We start from the raw sequence: 18,706 nt of genomic DNA on the forward strand, positions 1-18,706 counted from the left end.
CTTTTATAAGAGCACATGAACTCTCAGCTCCAGTTTTTTGCTTAGCTTAGGTCCAAATAAACCTCATACTGAATAGTACTCAAGAGCAGCCTGGATGTCTAGAGCAACTCCCTTCCCTTCTCCTCTGTTCTGCTCCCACATTGTTTCCTAGTAAATCACTGACAGAAGTTTAACAACTGCACACACTGCACAGCGTAAGTGATGTCATCCTTTACCTCAGCAGCTGTAGGATGCAGGGTGATTGCTACAGATATAAGACCTGATCTGGGACCATTTGGGGATGAACCAAAAGGTGAAGTGAAAAATAAAGTGCCTGGCTCAGTTTTGATGTCATTTCTTCTTGATTCTGAATCTAAAGGAGGAGAAAAGAATATTCAGAGCTTTCAAAGTCAAAATATTTACAATAGTAACTTGGTAGATTGAGCTAAACATACTTTTCCCGGATATGCTAGGAAGGATTGGAATGATGGGGGATGGCACAGGTTCTGGAGGCTCCTCTTTCACCAGTGACAGATCTGGGTACTTGGTCACCTCCACACCAACCACACTCTCAGGAGAAGATGAGGGGACGAAGCTATCGGGAGTGTCCCGGTCACCATAGTGGTCCTGTATCCTGAAAAAGGAGCATACACATCACAGTGTGCAATTCCACTGGGATTTCTCACCAACCCCATGCATGGGTACCACAGAAAAGCACTCTCCACAGCAACAACAAAACAGCAACTGGATCAGTTATTATACTGCTATAAAAACACAGTATTTAGGTTTATCTATAAAACAGTACAAAAAAACAGTTATTCTTTTGAAAAAGCTGTAGATTGAAATGTAAAGGCCTCCAAGAAGGAGATATTCAGACTACATCATAGCATGAAAATTGACATCTTTAACAATAAGAGGGAGGCTGTGTTGAACTGTCCAAGTTTATATTCAAGTCAGCCTCCATGTAACCACAGATTCATCTAACCTGTTGCTGCTGTGTACAGTGGCAAGATGAGAGAAAACATAGCAATTATGGTGTTGTTGGCACTTAACTCTCTTAACTAATAAACAGTGAAAAACAAAGAAGGGAGCAGACCCCTTGTTTCAGTCAAGGCTCTAGTTCACCAGGAAGATGGTGAGGCCTCAAACTACAGGTGTGAAACATGGCCACAGACCTTCTATCTTTCATTTTTCCCACTCACACTGAAAGGAGACCTGCTGGGCAGGTCATGTAAGTCCAAGGATTAAACAGACACCTATGCTAGATCACCAAATGCACACTCACAGGCTGGAAAGAGCTCCACTCTACTGACACAGCTAGGAATGCTTAACTATAAGGTGAGAAAGGAGACCCCACATTCCAAACGATAATTGATAATTATCCAAATGATAATTCCACACAGCTACAGAAACATCTATCCTGTTGCTGTTGTGTGCAGTGACAAGTTCTCTCATTAATAAATTAAGAGACTGCCGGGTGGTGGTGGCGCACACCTTTAATCCCAGCCCTTGGGAGGCAGAGGCAGGTGGATTTCTGAGTTCAAGGCCAGCCTGGTCTACAGAGTGAGTTCCAGGATAGCCAGGGCTATACAGAGAAACCCTGTCTCAAAAAAAAAAAAAAAAAAAGACTTAGATTAAATGGACAGCTCAGAACACAGGGATTCATCATATTTTCTACAAAGGAATAAAATTCTAAAGAAGTTCATACATACTATCAACTAGTTGGGTAGTAAATTTATCTACTAAGGGAAGCTGATTCTCCAAGTAAGATTCTTGGGGGCAAAGAACTCATAGAAATCGTTGATGAGCTTCCTGTAACTGAGAGCTATTCGTTTTCCATGATACCATGGCATCTATGATGGCTGATCTCTCATTTTAGATTAAGTATCAATAAATCCAACAAATCACACAAAGTGTTTAGAAAATAAAACCTCTGAAATATTGTATGTAGAAGTTTTCCTATAACCATTAGTGTCTATTTGATTATTATGGTACATACACTGCTTACATTATATAAGACTTTAAAAATGCACAAGTTAATTTCACTTCAATAGTAACAATGCACTGGACAGTTTATATTCAAGAGTGCTTTATACTTTAAATGCCTTTATATACTATTGCCAAATCCTAAGCACATTTCTAAAAGAAGCAACCAATTTTAAAAAGTAGCTTCTGATGCTGGGAGAAATGGTTTAGTGGTTAAAAGCATTGGCTGCTCTTCCAGAGGACCCAGGTTTAATTCCCAGTGCACAGGGTGCTTACAACCTGGAAGTTCAGTTCCAGAAATCCAATGCCCTATAGTATAGACCTCTGTGAACACCAGGTATGTACGTGGTGCTCAGACATATATGCAGGCAAAACATACACATGCACACACACGCACGCACGCACACTTTTAAAACGTGGCCTCTACCTCAATTCTTCATGATTATTATGAGGTGGTGTTGGGAGTGAGGCAGGAACATCCACTGTCTTTGGGCCTTGAGCAATAGCTCGAGCCAGCAAGTCATCCTGAGGTCTGAAAGGCAGCTGAAATGGCTTCGGTCCTAAAGCTCTGGCAACTGCAAAAGCAAACAAATAGAATCAACGTATGTAGAACAAAGTAGATACAGATGGAACAGTTCAGTTCTACAGACACTTCAGTACATACAGCTTTCAAAGGCAGACCTTTCAGAGGGGTAAGATCTGGATGCTATTATCATACCTTCATGGCTCACCATCACGCCAGCTTTTCCAGCAAGTTCTTCAGTCGTTGCAAAACCATTTGCCATCTTCTGGCAAGCCATAGGAGGTGGTGTAGGAGGAAGAGAGGCAGGGGGTGTTGGAGGATTACTTAAATTATTCTGCTGCAGGAGACCAAAAAATTTTAAATTATATGCTACTGATCAAATATGCATTGACCTTGCTAAAACCTAAATCTGTGAATTTTTACCACAAGGAAGCAAGGCTACAAGAAACATAATCCAGAGGCATTTCCAGTTCCAAATGCACAAGAACAAAAATATACATACACAGGGCCATGAGGTTATCAAACAGAATGTTGTTATCCATTTGCTTACTTGGCCCAGCTTGAGCATTCAGCTTTGAAATGAAAAATCCAATTTTTGTTATACTTAATTTTGTGTAACTGTTCTCAGGTTTCATCATTACAACAACCAATAAAAAGCAGTTTTAAAATCGACTAAGTTGCAAAAAGTAGTTAAATGTTCCTTTATTCAATGTATTAAAATATGAAAATACAGAATTTGTCTTTAACCTAATTTACATCTCAGATATGAGAACCTGGACTGTCCAAGATCTCTAAAAGAAACAAAAAGAGAAAAAATAATACTAAAGGTACCAAATATACTAACAATACAGTTCACTTCCAGTTATCTCTCTCGGCCTTACATATGCCACCGATTTGTCATTTATGGCTTGATCTCCTCAAGGAATGCTGGCGTCACCTGTAACAACTACACATAGTAGCATAGTGCAAGGGGAGGTACAGGAGTAATGCTGGCAAGAGCCTGAACTGAGGAAGGCTAACCGAAGAACAGGCCATAATGACAGCAAAGGGAACGTGGAGACAGTTATCTTAATAACAAAAGAAAAGCCACCAGGAAAACAGACACTCACATATTACTCAAAATAATTGTTTTGTATAGGTCAGATGCAAAGTGAAGTGATCTTATGATGCTATCATAAAAATACTTAATATTTTTCAATATTTGACTGACTCATGCTATTTTGGTAACCTAAGAATTAGTGCATAATTTCAATTAGCACCTAAATTATTTAATGAAATATATTAAAGCTTTTAAAATTTATTTTCCAAGGTAAAAGCTAACCACACTTTTAGTCCCACTATGTACCGTCAATTCAATTCATTTTAAGAGTTAACAAAGGTTACAAGGAAAAGTGTGTTTCCTTTACTATAGAAAGGATATAATGCATATTTTCTACCATTTGTATTCTCATTTCTTGGAAATTTGAAGCATACATGTTAGAAATACTTAACTAGAGATATTTTTGATCTTTTAGTTGAGCCTAAGTTTCAGTGTATCTTGGAGACTTTATGTAAAGTGGATACAAAGCTAAGTAAGCCACACTCCCCAGTGGTGGGATGCTCTCCAATCTCAGGCAAGGCAGCACCGTGGCAAAGAGACATACCTTGTAGATCAACTGAGAATAGTAGTCTGAGACCCCTTCAAGGGCGGCACTGCCAAAAGTTCCTAGAAGTCGAGTCCCACTATTAAATTGGCCACTGCCATAAGGAAGAAAGTGCGCAAAGTTCACTCCAATGATCGGTTCCATTAGAGGGAGCAGAGAGAGCTGCTATTAAAAAACACATTTAAAAGTAATGTACATGATTAACAAACATGGAAGTTTCGCTGGGCTTCCTAAGACCTGAAGTCAAATAAGGATTGTGAAAAATAAGACTTAAAAATCTCAAGATTCAAAATGTTAGAAACTACAGAATCTCTGGGATATACTTCAAATAAGTTTTATTCCCATCTGCTAAAGAGATGCCATTATGCGCCTCACAAGAAAAACATGCTCTTTATTTTTGCTCAGTAAGAAACAGGGCAAGAATGGAGGCCAGGCACTGCCAATGGGAACAGAGATGGGGAGGTGTGTCCCTCCCCATTTTTGCTCGCAATGAGCAAGGAGAGTTTTAAGTCCACAGCTGCATTTCTTTGGGTCCAGAGTCACAAGAAATGGGGGATACAAAGGTTCCTGGTGTTGAGGCCGCTCCTTCTGAACATACGTAAGTCCTGACCATCACCTACCAATCCACCTACTAGAATGTAAATCTCAAATGCCAACAGGATAAAGTGTGGGTTTGCTGGCAAAGGAGTCTATTAGGTTCACTGTCCTTTCTCCCTATTTTAATTAGGAACTAATTGTAATGAGGTGAAAAGGCAACACTTGCTCTCTCCCCTCCTGGAAGTGGCAAAGGGCTGTTCTGACAGCTCACCTGTTTCAAGTGGGTGAAGGAGTCAGAGCTGGAGTACACAGCCTGCTTTTCCTCTTCATCCTTCTTCCTTTTCTTTGAGCGAGGTGCTGCTTTTTCCCCCGTCCTCTGAGTCCGTTTGCTTCGCTGTTTCTTGGTTTCACTTCCTCCATCTGTTTTTGGCAACTGGCTGTTGCCACCTCCAAAACCACCTTGCATTTGAGCCCCCAAAGTTTGCTAATGTAATTGGAAAGGTTAAGAAGTAAGTAACTTCCCACATGTTTGATTCTTAGTTCATGCTAGACCAGCTCCAACTTGTGACTCATATTTCTAACATGGCATCCCATCTTAAAGAGGGAAGTTATAGAGTGAAGTTGTTTCCTGAAAATAACTGTTCCCTCTTCCCTCTACATTAAGGTATATTAAAATATGAAAAATAGCCAGCCTCAGGAACTTAGGAAATTGCAGAACTTCTAGAAACGAGAATGAAGTATGGCTCCTCACTAAGCTGAGAGCTAGGAAACACCATGCCAGATGAACGGGCCGCTTCGGAGCTGTGTTTTTGACAATTTATTTCCCCCACAGGAACTAAAAACTGTTGTAATCTGAGATGTGAAGCTAATTCCCAGGTTCCAGGAACATTTGAAGCTCATGCACCAGAGGTAAGAGAACAGCAGCAAGAAAGCACTAAGATGTCATACTGGCTTCTCAAACTAGTGTTCTCAAACTAAATGGCTGTGTACTAATATAGTCAAAAGAAGAGAACACAGATAACAGCAAATTAATTTTTCCTTTGCTTTTAAAAAAAGATTTAATTTATGTAACGTGTTTGAATATCTTGTCTATATGTATACAATGTATAGACACTATATGCATGCCTGGTGCCTGTGAAAATCAGAAAAAAAAAAAAAAAAAGCCCTGAATCCTCTCAAACTGGAGTTACAAATGGTTATAAGCTACCATGTGAGTGCCAGGAACCAAACCCAGGTCCTCTGCAAGAATCATAAATTCTCTTATCCATTAAGCCATCTCTGTCTCTGGCCCCCTTCCTTTCCTTTTGCTTTCATGATCACAAAGATATGAGAGAAATACAGGCCTTGAGAAAGGTTTTATCTAAGTCTGTATGTACCAGTATCTAAACATAGGAATATTTTTCATGCTTTCTTACTTCTAAAACTAGTATCAATGGTTTGCTAAAAACAAGTATAATTGAAAAACTTAGTAAAACCAAATCTGCATTTAACTTTTGAATGTTTTGAAAATTAGATTTTCTGATTATGTTCTAAATAAGATCACATGGGTGGCAAATTATAGATAAAGGGAAACGGTAATAATTTTAGCCTATGAGCCATTTTTGGTCTGTGTGAACTATGAGCTCTGATATAGTACTGCAAAAGCAGCTGTATGATTTTTATCAATGAGTTGGCCATGGTCCAATACAACTTTTAAAATTCATAAGCAAATTTAAATTTCATATATTACAAATTACTACTTTTTCTTCTTAACTCAAACAAAGGAGGGAGGTTGAAGCAGGCTTATATTGCCTCTGCTTAGGTAGAGCCCTACTTCTCCAAGAGCAGTATCAGAGAAACACAGCAGCTCCTGGGACTGATTAGAAATGCACTTTCTCTGGTCCAACCTATACCAAATGAACCAGCAATCTCTGTCTTAACAGGACCACCAGATGATTCTACAAGCAAGCCTACAGCACTGGATCACCAGGGGAATCTTGCTGAACAGTGAATTCTGATTTAGAACATAGTAGCACAAACAAATCTGGTATGCTCTCAAACCACCCAGGGGTAACACGGATGCTGATGTCCTCAAAGGCCTACGAATTTTGTAATTGGCTTATGAAAGACTGAGCAGACAAACATGTTAAGTTTGCATAGCTCAGCCACTTTAGATGCTTTACAGATAGTATCTCTATTTTTTACAATTATTCTACAAAGTAAATTCAACTATATTTCAAAAGACAAGTATAAAAAATCACAAAAGATTTTCAAGTTTTTGTTTATTAGTTTGTGTAAAAGTTTCACGTTGTAGCTCAGACTGCCCTTGAACTTGCAGCAATCTTCCTGCCTCAACTTCCTGAGAGCTGAGATTACAGGCAGGTACCACCATGTACATCTTCAAATGGTTTCTGTTGTTTTAATCACAAGGATCAAGAGCATACACCTCATGCTCATTCTAATATCTTAGTTTCTGCTTTTTATACTTGACATGTTCCTGCTTCCCTGTGCCATTAAACATTCTTGTATGGCACAAATTTTAGTATGAACATGCTGACGGTAGTTTCTATGTGAGTAAAGCCCCAGCAAGTATGAGGTGAATGCATGGGCATCCACACATCTGTGGTTGGTCAAGCTCAGGAAGCTCATTACAAGATTTCAGAACTAAGTTTCACAAAAGAAAAAGACATTAGAAAAGGATAGGAGAGAAGAAGTTGCAGCACATGGGGCAGAGAGGGCACAGTGGGTACAGTGCTGAGGGAGGGCATTCAGTATTCCCAGACACAAAACTCCCTGGAGTCAGCAGCCAAGGATTGGGCCTGGAGAGCATATTCTAACAACTAGAAAAACACAACCACAAGATGCACTGATTGCATGTATGAGACTCTCAAAGAATAAAGAGCAAGAAGAGACCACAACTGCCAATTAGACAAGAATAACAACTGCTGGAACACTCAGTCTCTACTGAACTACAGGAGACAGCACAAGAGACAAGAGCCAATACTTGCAAAACGACAAGTCTCATTATTCTTAAAACTGCAAACCTAGACAAGTAAAAACACTACTGCACCTCAATTATAATGTAAAAGTTATAAAATCAAACTGAGCAGCACCCTAAGGAAACTGTGTGAATGTGCTAATAACCGCTGCTATTTATAAAAGACAAGGAGCAAAGCAATAAGCAGACCTACTCCAAAGACAGAGAAACTCCTGTTTGTGAAACATCTTAATAAAGTTCACCGAAATGGGTGTCACTCTGTATTCAAGGTGTGTATTTAAAACTGCCTACCATATAAATGAAAAGGAACTCCAATGTTAACACTTAAAATGTGTAGAATATCGATACATAGAAAAGTACAAAGATGGAAATAGTATCCACATCTAAAATCATGGTCTTTTTCTGACACAGTAAGTTCCCAATATGAAACATCCCTGAGAGTACTCAAGGGAAGTAAGACAAGTAAGACAAGGAGCTGTCTTCCAAATTTTAGACAGGCTAATAGAAATTATGCACTTATTTATAATAAAGATCCACACATACTTTCTTTGCTATAGTTAGTCCAACTTGGTTATGATAACCAGCTGAAAGGCACACATAATGTTTGCTTTATACAACAAGCAAATGAGTCACTCATATATTTTGTAAATATAAGTAAAAACAAAAAAAAGTTTTTTTGAGCAAGAAAATTACAAAATAGTTTCAAAACTGGTAATTTGTTGATAATAATCTATTGTAATAACTTTAAAACAAAGGCAGTTGTTTTTACAACTGACACTTACCAATCCTTCTGCTGGATTCTGCTTCTCAACCAGTTTACCATCCTTTGTAGAGCTTTCATCTGAAGATAAAGTGCCCTCAGGTCTCTGAGTTAGAAGGGAAGAGGCCTTCTTATTTTTTAACAAGTGCTTCAGTAGTTCATTTCCTGTATCTCCTTTGGTAACAGGGGCTCCAGCAGGAAGGGAAGGAGACTGTATTGAGGAGACAGGACCAGCTACGCAGTCTTTGATCTTACTACCAGTTTTCTCTTCCACTTTAGTGTCCTCCTGACTCGGGCATGACTGTGTCTCTGCCTTTTCCAATTTTACTTCTTCAGTTTTGTTGGGTGTTTCCACAGAAGGCTTGTCTGCCTCTGAATTCACATGTGCCTGTTGATTTGAAGTTTCATTTATGAATTCACTGCTGGGAAGTTTGTTTTCTGACTCTATACAAGGCTGGCCTGTTGTCACAGCACAGACTGGCTCCACTGCCTCCTGTTGTCCTTGCTGAGTGAGCTCACTGGGTGTGCTCACTACAGGAGTGGAGGTAGTTTCTGAGAGGCCTGGGGTTAGTGGGGCAGTGCAGTCAGAGTGGGGAGTTGATGGTGCTTTGCTGGATTCTGCATCATCTTCTTTTTTCTTTTTTCTTGTTCTTTTCTTTTTCCCCTTTTCTTCTGGGATTATGTCAGAATATAACTGAATGAGAGACTGGCTGGATCCTGAATGATTCTGTCCCTGTGTTACAGTATGGTCGTGGCCACAAGGGACGTTGTTATTGGCTACTGGAGGTGTCCCTGGTAGAATTGGTGTGAATGGAGGCCTCAGTGGAGACTGCTGAAAGCTGGATCCAGAAAGATTTCCATGTCCTTGCTTAACAGAATGAAAGTTTGGGCTCCCACCAGAAGCAGATGGTGAATCTGGAACAAAGGGAGGAGGTCCTACCTGCCTTCGATCATTGGTTTGCATGAAAGTTTGGTTTGGGGGTGAGTTAACAGACCCTTGTTGGACATTCTGCTGCTGTAAACCTGGCCCTATTTGCTGCTGGTGCTGTGGAGATTGCTGAAGGGGTCGGGTGGGTTGCAAAAAGTCACAAGGTCTGTCAGAACCATAGAATGGCATCTGGGAAACAGGTGTTCTGCTGGCTAGCTCAGCACCCATCAGGCCATGCTGCTCCATCTCCATCCGCTGTTGCAGAGCTCTCTGTCTGTCTACTTCTTGCATCAGTTGGACTCGCTGTCTTTCCTGCTGTTCTCGTAAGCGTTCCTTCCTCTCTCGCTCTTGAAAACTTTCACTGAAAGGGTTGTTGTCATCAAACTCCACTCGAGGTGGTGGTCCATTCTGTGGATTTGCACTTGACACTGCCCCTGGGGCTGGTGTACAAGGTTTTAAAGATAGTTGGGCAATTGGGGGCTGAATCCTAGGAGGATTAAGGGGAAGGTGAGCAGGAGCACTGTTAGACTGCCATCCAGGTAAACTGGGCATCCTAGCAGGGCTGGTATGCCCCGAGATGACTGCTGTGTGCTGCTGGTGCTGAAGCTGCTGTGGCACCATGGGAAAGTTGGCTTGGCTCATGGTGAGTGGGGTGGCACCTGGAACTAGAGGTGGCTGGGGCTGAACCCCTGGCATGAGGATGGGAGGGCCTAGGGCACACTGCTGCTGCTGCTGCTGCTGCTGCTGCTTGATTCGATAATCTTCAATTAGCTCAGCATGCTCTTTCTGTTGTTTACGAATCTGAAACAATAAAGTAATAATTACTCCCACATACACAAGGTAGACACCGCAACAGAACACTGGTTGGTAATTTTTGGCCTATGAAATAAATTGGATCCCTGGAACCCACATCGTAGAGGTAGACAGCCCACTCCTAAAACTTGCGACCACATGTGTACTGTGGTACATCTGAACATGTGCACACAAACAAAAATGTTAAATGTTTTTCTTGTAAAAGTTCTTTGCATATTAAATATCCACAAAAATTCAAAAAGAATTTTCTGAAATAAGCATGAAAATCACATGCTATTTAAACTATAACTTATCTAGCAGTAAAATAAAAAAAAAAAAACAGTTATGTGTGATACCAAAGAAGTTACATTAATGCACAAGATTATAATAACTGAGATTTGGCTAAAATTGTAACCATTTAGTAAGATCCCATTTTTTAAAATACACAAACTGACACATTTTAAAAGAAGAATTATTAGCACGCATGACATTCCTTTAGATTAAAATGAATGACAAAACCCTAAATTTCATTGGTGACACATTCAAATTATAATTTCTGAAAATGTGTAAGCTCTGAAATGATTATTTTAAAGATTTTAAGTAGATTCTTTTGTTTGTTTTTTGAGACAGAGTCTCTCTATCTACATGTTTTTCCCGTTCTAGAACTTGCTATGTAGACTAGGCTGGCCTCAAACTCAGAGACCCACCTGGTTCTGCTTCCTGAGTGCTGGGATTAAAGACACACCTGATGTTTGGGGGGAGGGAGGCCATAAGGCTGGCAGCACACACTTCATCCAGCAATCCATTTTGCCAACCCATTTACTTGTTTAAAGAAACATTTCAGTTATGCACTCTACTCTAAGACAAGAGCAGTCAAGATGGAATGCACATTCTGAGGGAAATTGAGGAAGAAAGGTACAAAGTGACACACATACGTTTAAAAAGCAGTCACCGTCTACATTTCATATTAACATATTAAATGTACACATCTAGATTTAATATTAATATATTTAATCCAGCATTTTTAATAATAGTCACATTTATTTTCTTGGATTCCCCCAAGTAAGTTAGCATATATTTTGAAAAACTAAAGTGTCTGGGTTCCTCTCCATTACTGTATAACTTCTACCTTTTCCTTTCTTCTTTCAAATTTCTTTTTAAATCTACTGTATGTATGTGTGGGTACATATATACCACTATATGGGTGTGGGGGTCAGAGGAAAACTTGCAGGACTCGCAGGACTTCCTTCCTTCCTTCCTTCCTTCCTTCCTTCCATACATTCATCAAAAGCGAGGATTGTAACTCAGTGGTAGAGGGCGTCTTTGATATAATGGCTAGTGGTATCAATTTGATAATCTAGCATCACGTGGGAGATGAGGCTCTGAGTGTGCCTGTGGGGGACTACCTTGATTATGTTAACAGATATAGAAAGATTCATCTTAATTTTGGACAAGATCATTCCCTGGCTAGGGGATCCAAAAGTTTATAAAATAGAGAGTGAACTCAACACCAGTGTGCGTGCATTTGACGACCTGCTTCCTGACTACAACTGTGACTGCAATGTGAACAGTTTTTGCTGTTGTAACTTCCCACTGTAATGGACTGTGTAACCTGGAACTGTGAGCCAAAATAAATCCTTTCTTCCTTAAGTTATTTTTGTCTCACCAGCAGAAAAAGAAACTAAGCTACACAATAAGTGTAAAGATTGTATGTACACATACAAAACCTATAAGAAACTACTTTTTAACTGAGATTACAGTGTATTATAGGCAACTGTATAGTGAGGATCTGCCTAAGTTTTCAAATAAAGTATATTAGCTCATGAATAGAATTTCATCAATTGATTTGTTAAAAAAAAAAAAAAAAAACTAGGCTTTCATCAAAATTATGCTACTTCTACTCAGCAGAACACTTTTAAAGTACAATTCCCTAAAGGCAGAAAAATGACTACAAATACATTATGACAGTATCTGTGTTAAAAGAGTATTTACTATCAACGAACACAGGTCCAGAGAATGAATCTCAAGAGAAAAGAAGCTCTCATTCTATAATGGTCTGAGCTTGTTAATCAATGAGAACAGTATATCATCAAGTTGTAGGTGCACTGTGTTGTCACCTCAGACTTGAAGGAAGACAGTAACTGAGTCCAAAGCCCTAATCTAACAGTTAACTAATAAGCAAGCATGCTGTGTGACCTACACTAACTTGCCAGTCTTTGTAAGTGCCAAGTAGCACTTCTTTCAAGCAATTCTTTCAAGTTGTAGGCAAGGTCAAATAAGACAAGACATAGGGTGTTTCCTGGAGTGTTCACCATACAAGGAACACTTCTACTATGAACAAATATACTCTGAATCACTTGTCTACTTCTAGTATTAATATTTGGAGTTCTTTATAAGTTATAACTTAAAACAAAAGCCAAGTTTAAGTTCTGGCATACAATTCTATGAATTATTAGCACAGAGAAAAATTATAGTTATCTCATAATCAAGAAAGTGTTCCAGAATGAAAAAGTTCCCCATGTCTACTCTTTAGAATCAAACCCTCTTCCTGTCTTCTCCATAGTTACTGCTAATATACCACTAATCTCTGTAACTGTCATTTCAATATTATATATATTGGGAATGGCCTCTTTTTGTTCAATGTAATACTCTCGAAATACAAGCTGTATGCATATATCAGCATTTTTATTATTTTTATTGCTATGTATTTTTTTTCCAATCAAAAACAGGTGTACCAAACTTATTTAATCATCCCAAACCTTTGGTGGTGGGATGTGGTTATCTTTTTTTCCCTTTTTCCTCCTTGAGATGGAATTTCATTGTGTTACATATGCTGGTACTAAACTCATGAACCTCAGCCTTTTCTCATAGCTAGGATAACAGTGATGTGACCCTGTTCCCAGCCTACTTTAGTTTTGGATGACACTGGATAAAGCTACTATAAGCATTCATGAGTAAGCATTTATAAGAGGTCTAAGGCAATAATCCATTTAGGTAAATAACTATAAGTGAGTTCTGAACTCATCTTGCACACTTCATTTCAAACTTTTTATTTACAGCAATGTTAAAGCTTTACAACTCTTTGGCCTTGGTGGTTTTATTTTTTTGGAAATAAGACCCTTTTTTCAAGGTATTCCAGTTTTATTTTTCCTTCCTCTTTTCTTTGGTGTCACTGTTTTGAAGGCACTTAAAGGGAACTTAGTATCTCACACATGCCAGGTGAGCATCGCACCACTGAGCTACAGCTCTTACCGTTACTTCAGGGGTGACTCTTAAGAGCAAATAAGAGATAAACATAAAAATATGCTATGACAATGAGTCATAGTGATTCAAATGTTAATTTTTTCATTAAAAATTAGATAACAAAGAATGAGGTAAAATAATTGGCAGATCTGATTCTTGTTTCAACACAGAGTATCTCTGTGGGTCTTGTCTTCAAGAAAGCCTTAGTCTATCAAATGATGTGAGAGTATGTGTACTACACAGTGATTTAATTTTTTCTTTTGTTCTTAACAAAACAAAAACTAAAACCAAACAAAAACAAAAAAAAAGACAGGGTCTTACTATTTATCCCTAGCTATCCTAGAACTCACTGTTTAGATATGGGTAGCCTGAAACTTGTAAAGGTCTCTGCCTCTCAAGTGCTAGGATTAGAGGTGTGTGCAACCACCCCTGGTGCAGTGATTTACTAGTACCAAGGAAACAATCCCATCATTCCAGGGTCATGGAAAGTATATAAAATAGTTCTCAAACAGAGTTGTGAGATCTCTTCAGTGGCAATAAGCATCACTCAGCCAGGCGTAGGCAGCCGCTCCCTCAGTTAGTGAGAGAGGTCTTCCCAGAGGAGTACAATGTGCATGCTACTTAATAGCATAACCACAATCCTGAGGCACTGAATGAATGAACACTAATACAGCTCTTCAGCTGCAGGCAGCTTCCATTTTACAATCCTGTCTATTACCTGCTCAAGCTGTTTCTGAACCATACTCTGCTGCTCGGTAACGTGCTTGAGCTGCTCTGCGTCCTCTTCTGGGAACTCTCGCCCTGCCTTCTTGGCCGTGCGCTGTTTGGCTGAAAGGGCCTTCTTAGATTTTCTGTGTGCACCAATTTGTTCTTCAAGATACTTCTGCTGCATCTGAAGCAGTTGCTGAGTCTCCTGTAGCCACTCTTCATACTGCTTACGCTGAGAGTCATCTGAGGGAAGAATCAATATTCAAGTGTGTTAATTTTCTAAATAGTCCAAGATATTAAAAGTTAAGCAAATTCATTTGTAAAAAGACACGATTTTATCGTGAATATTTAAAAGAAAAATTGAAAATAAAATCCTAATTATTAGAGACCTTTATAACTATGCAGTATCAGCTTCTAGAAAATTCTATTTACTCAAGAAAGCTAGAGAATGCTCAATTAAAATACTAGTTAACTTAATGCTTGTAAGTTCTGCAACTCCAATCTTCCAAAAGATCCATCAAAGTATCTAATCCATAAACCAAGTTGTATATAAATGTTGTATGTGTATTTTATTAATTCAATGGTACAGAATGAAGAGGCAAGGAAGATCTATCCCACTAACATCCAGAGCATGGATTAGGTAGCCATTTACCATGCTGATCTCTCTTGAGGTTAAAATGTCTTCCCTACATCTTAGTAGTGGAGGAAAAATGAAACAGGGAGATGAAACCCAGAAAACGTTAAAAAGAAGCACTTTGAAGTCTACATTTTATAAAGAAAATAAATTAAGTTAAAAACACTGGTAACTTCCATTAATTTTGTAATTTCTATATCTACAAGGGGAAGTGATAGCTAACCAAACAAAGCCTTCTCATCTCTCACAGACGGCTAACCCCTCTCCCCATTGTTTCTTATTTTAACTAAGATCCCTCCTTGTTCTCTCAGAGCACATTATTCCATTGTTGCTAAGTCCCCAAAAAAGGTTATCTCATGTAGTGAAAAATTGAGTATTCTTTTTTGACTGACTACAAGACAAAGAAAAACACAATCCTAGAAGGATATTAGCTGAAAATAACATCAATGATAACAGAATATTGTCATACATTAAGATCCAACCAAATCCAATGGGCACAATACAGCCAGAAAAAGCCAGTTGGTCATAGTAGTTTACTTATTTTTAATACAAATATGTATTCAAATTATGATCATAATTGATGTGGGGGAATTTCAAAAGGTCAGACTTTGGGTTTGTTCCTAAACCCAGAAGTTCCAGTATATGTATGAAGGTGCAATCTAGTGCACTAAATTTGAAGGGCTTTTGTCAAGAACAGGCTTTTTCACAAGGTTTCAGAAGTTCTGCTTCTGGTAGAATGAGACCTACCGCAAGGAAAGCCTTTCTGGTTTCTGGAACCAGGAGAGCAGAGGTGAGCAAAATGAAAGATAATGGTGAAAAAAGTTAGCTAAACAGTCTGAAGATTTCAGAAAGGTTCAGTTTGAGGGAACGTTAAATGCTATCCTGAACCACCTTGGGACCCCTAAGGACAGCTAGAAGGGTTCAGTGGCATCTTGCACACTTGACCTTCACACCATGCTATAACCCAGCTTCTTTTAAACATATTCCCTTTGTTTTTTCCCCATTTAGTGTCCTTGTCATAGGCAGACTGTCATGAAAGCAAACAAAGTTTAATGCTACAGATTGGAAAGAGGCAAATCTATTTTAAAAAAATTAACCTTGAAGAAAATAGGGAAGATGGTTTTCCTGCATTAAAGTATTTTTCTAACTTATTCTTCATGCACAGTGGAAAAAAGCAATGAAAACACATGCCTTGCTGTAAGATGCCTAGAAGAGTGAGCTCTGATCCGAGAGGAGGGCCCTCAGGTTACAGTAACACGCTACACTAATTCCGAGCTTCAAAACAGCACACATAGACTCAAACAAGCAATCCCCAGAGAACAGGTAACTTATTAGATTTATACTTACTGACAAAGCCTGGACCAAAATTTGGAGGATTAGGCCTAGAAATCTGATGTGTTATACTGCCATCCTAAAATAAGTAAAATTTACAAATATGTTTAATTCCATACTTCAATTTAAGGAGGGGAAAACTTCAAAATGAAGAAAAAATAATGAAAGAAAAAGAAAAATTTTAATTTTCTAAAACATCTTTAAAGTTTTTCTTCTCTTATAAATACTAGAATAAGTTAGCTGGGCAACAGTTTAATACCAAACAGTTATTATTATCATCTCTGAATTATATTTTCCATATTTAGTTGAATAGAAAATAATGAATTACTCATCTGAAATATTAAGGCAAATAATATCTTGCATAGTTAAGCTAAAAATCCACATGAATCTGATGTTTTGATGATGCCTACCTGGTTTCTTTTGTCAATAAATTCATAAACACATGTTCTAGATTCACTAAACTGTATTAACAAAAAGCTAATTATAACAAGAATTAATATAGTAGACATATAAAAGAAAATGCACTCATTAAAATGTTAGTCTTGCATTCTAATAATATGCTTTGCTTCTTTTATGGTGTTTTAGTAGCTGATAATTTCACAATTTCCTGGCCAGGACCTGATAAATAGAATCTTGGAAAAAAATCTTTACTGAGTTGATTCAAGTTCTGTTAGACATGAGCTGTGTTCAACAGCCAGAATACGGTGTGTTCAATCTTATGGCACTGCAGGGAAGCTGATGCAACATTTGACAGAGCACAGTAAAGCAGCTCAAGAACTTGCTAAAAGTGCACACCGAATTCATAGTAAAACCAAGAATTTAGAAAACTCAGCTACAACCCTTATGCCTTTGTAGTATATCAAAGGGTGTTTATACTCTTAATATCATCAAAGGGTGTTTATACTCTTAATAGGGAAAAAGCATAAATTATTTGTATAATAAATATAAATGATAAGTGGCAGAGTATTAGATAATCCCAAAAGTACACAGAACAAGGCCCCCCTCATACCAGGCAACTACATGTTTTAAAAATCAACACAGACAATAGCACAGGAAAAGAGTCATTGCTTCCAGACTTCATAACATGAACATAGCATCAATGTTTAAACTCTGAGTTGATTATAGATGTTCAATATTAAAAAAAAAACAAACCCAAAGTCATCTCAAGGAATAATTATACTTAATAGAATGATTATAGACATTTTCCTGTTTCCAACAATGCTACATTTTAAATGTGATGGATTAATTCCAATTAGCAGGATATGAAATGTCTTTCCAGAGTAAGAATGAATGTAAAGCCAGAAGCCCAAAGCACTTCGCCTTCTTCCAAGTGACTTTCTATCATTAATGTGTGCAAGTCCTTTGCAGAAATTCCAGTTTTAAACCTGTCTTTATTTTACACAGCAACAACACATCTTTGTTTCACTGTGTTGCCAGAAGATCGGCTCCTATTTCTTTCAAAGGAGGAACTTCACTATGATTTGGATTTGGTAAGACATAGGTCCACGTGTCTTCCATAAACCAGTGATCCTAGCAGCATTACCTGAGCTACAGCTTGTGGCACTAAGGCCTGGCCTTCATTGTTCTGTGTTCCAGCCATTGAAGGGCCCATGAAGGGGAATCTGTAAAGGAAAGCACACGGAATCAATGACATGTTACATGGATACCTAATAATGCTCTCTTCCAGGCAAGAGAGGAGTAACGATGATTCCCACTGGAGACTTCTGACAACCAGCATCTGAGTGCTCAACAGATCTCTTCTCAGTATGCACTCACTCAGCACCTTCCTATTACAATGGATGACGGCTCAGAATGGTGAGGCAACTATCTCCATGGGAACCAGTGAGGCTGCATAAAAAGCCCGCTAAACTACTGCAGAGCTTGGGTTCTCTTAGGTTTTACAAAAATATTTTTTTTATGGTACAATTACGGTGAAAATCTAGCTTCAATTGGCAAACTAAAAAATTTTTTCATAGTTGCAATCTTTATTAAAAATGAACAGACAGGCCGGGCGGTGGTGGCGCACGCCTTTAATCCCAGCACTTGGGAGGCAGAGGCAGGCGGATTTCTGAGTTCAAGGCCAGCCTGGACTACAGATTTGAGTTCCAGGACAGCCAGGACTAGACAGAGAAACCCTGTCTTGAAAAAACCAAAAAAAAAAAACCCAGCTAGATTGAGCTTGGTGTTTGATGAGAGGTTGAGGGAGGAGGAATGCCACAAGTTCGGGGCCAGCCTGAGCTATCTAAGAATTTCATGCCAACTTGGGCTACAGATCCAGACACTGGGGGTGGAGTATAGGGGGTGCTATTTAGCTCTTTTATAGTCTAAAACAAAAGTACCTCAAACAATTTCACAATTCTTGTATATATTTGTATATAATGATCAAACCAAATTTAAAAAAATAAAACTAGTGACTAACCTCTATAGTTAAATCCACTTGGTAAAACCTTATTTATTCCAATTAAACTAGTAACTGGCATGGGATCATTATGGGTTACTTGAAAACATATCTGTCTTATTAAATTTTTAAGCCACTGATTGCTTTAACATATTAAGATATACATAGAACACAGTTTCAAAATAGGTCCAAAAATATTGTAAAGAAGCATGTAAGTGTTATTAGACTTTAGAGTGTATATTTGTGATTTCTTTCTCAGAAGTCTG

The 18,706-nt window shown here is 38.5% G+C and overlaps 1 protein-coding gene across 15 annotated transcripts in view; it reads right to left on the reverse strand.

The window, feature by feature from the left end:
- Kmt2c (lysine methyltransferase 2C) overlaps positions 1-18,706 on the reverse strand; it is a 212,319-nt gene that overhangs the window by 18,475 nt on the left and 175,138 nt on the right. For 10 of the 15 annotated variants that reach the window (XM_076913265.1, XM_076913264.1, XM_076913259.1 and 7 more), the window contains 10 exons: positions 17,586-17,664; positions 16,058-16,121; positions 14,087-14,319; positions 8,428-10,134; positions 4,940-5,152; positions 4,132-4,296; positions 2,684-2,825; positions 2,393-2,540; positions 435-613; positions 216-352 (listed from right to left, as the gene is read on the reverse strand). In XM_076913265.1, the coding sequence (XP_076769380.1) occupies positions 216-352; positions 435-613; positions 2,393-2,540; positions 2,684-2,825; positions 4,132-4,296; positions 4,940-5,152; positions 8,428-10,134; positions 14,087-14,319; positions 16,058-16,121; positions 17,586-17,664 (3,067 nt within the window). The remainder of the gene's footprint in view (positions 1-215; positions 353-434; positions 614-2,392; positions 2,541-2,683; positions 2,826-4,131; positions 4,297-4,939; positions 5,153-8,427; positions 10,135-14,086; positions 14,320-16,057; positions 16,122-17,585; positions 17,665-18,706) is intronic. The other 5 variants (XM_076913261.1, XM_076913266.1, XM_076913262.1 and 2 more) reach the window with 5 other exon arrangements.

Source organism: Arvicanthis niloticus, chromosome 15 (genome assembly GCF_011762505.2).
Source record: "Arvicanthis niloticus isolate mArvNil1 chromosome 15, mArvNil1.pat.X, whole genome shotgun sequence".
Taxonomy (NCBI): domain Eukaryota; kingdom Metazoa; phylum Chordata; class Mammalia; order Rodentia; family Muridae; genus Arvicanthis; species Arvicanthis niloticus.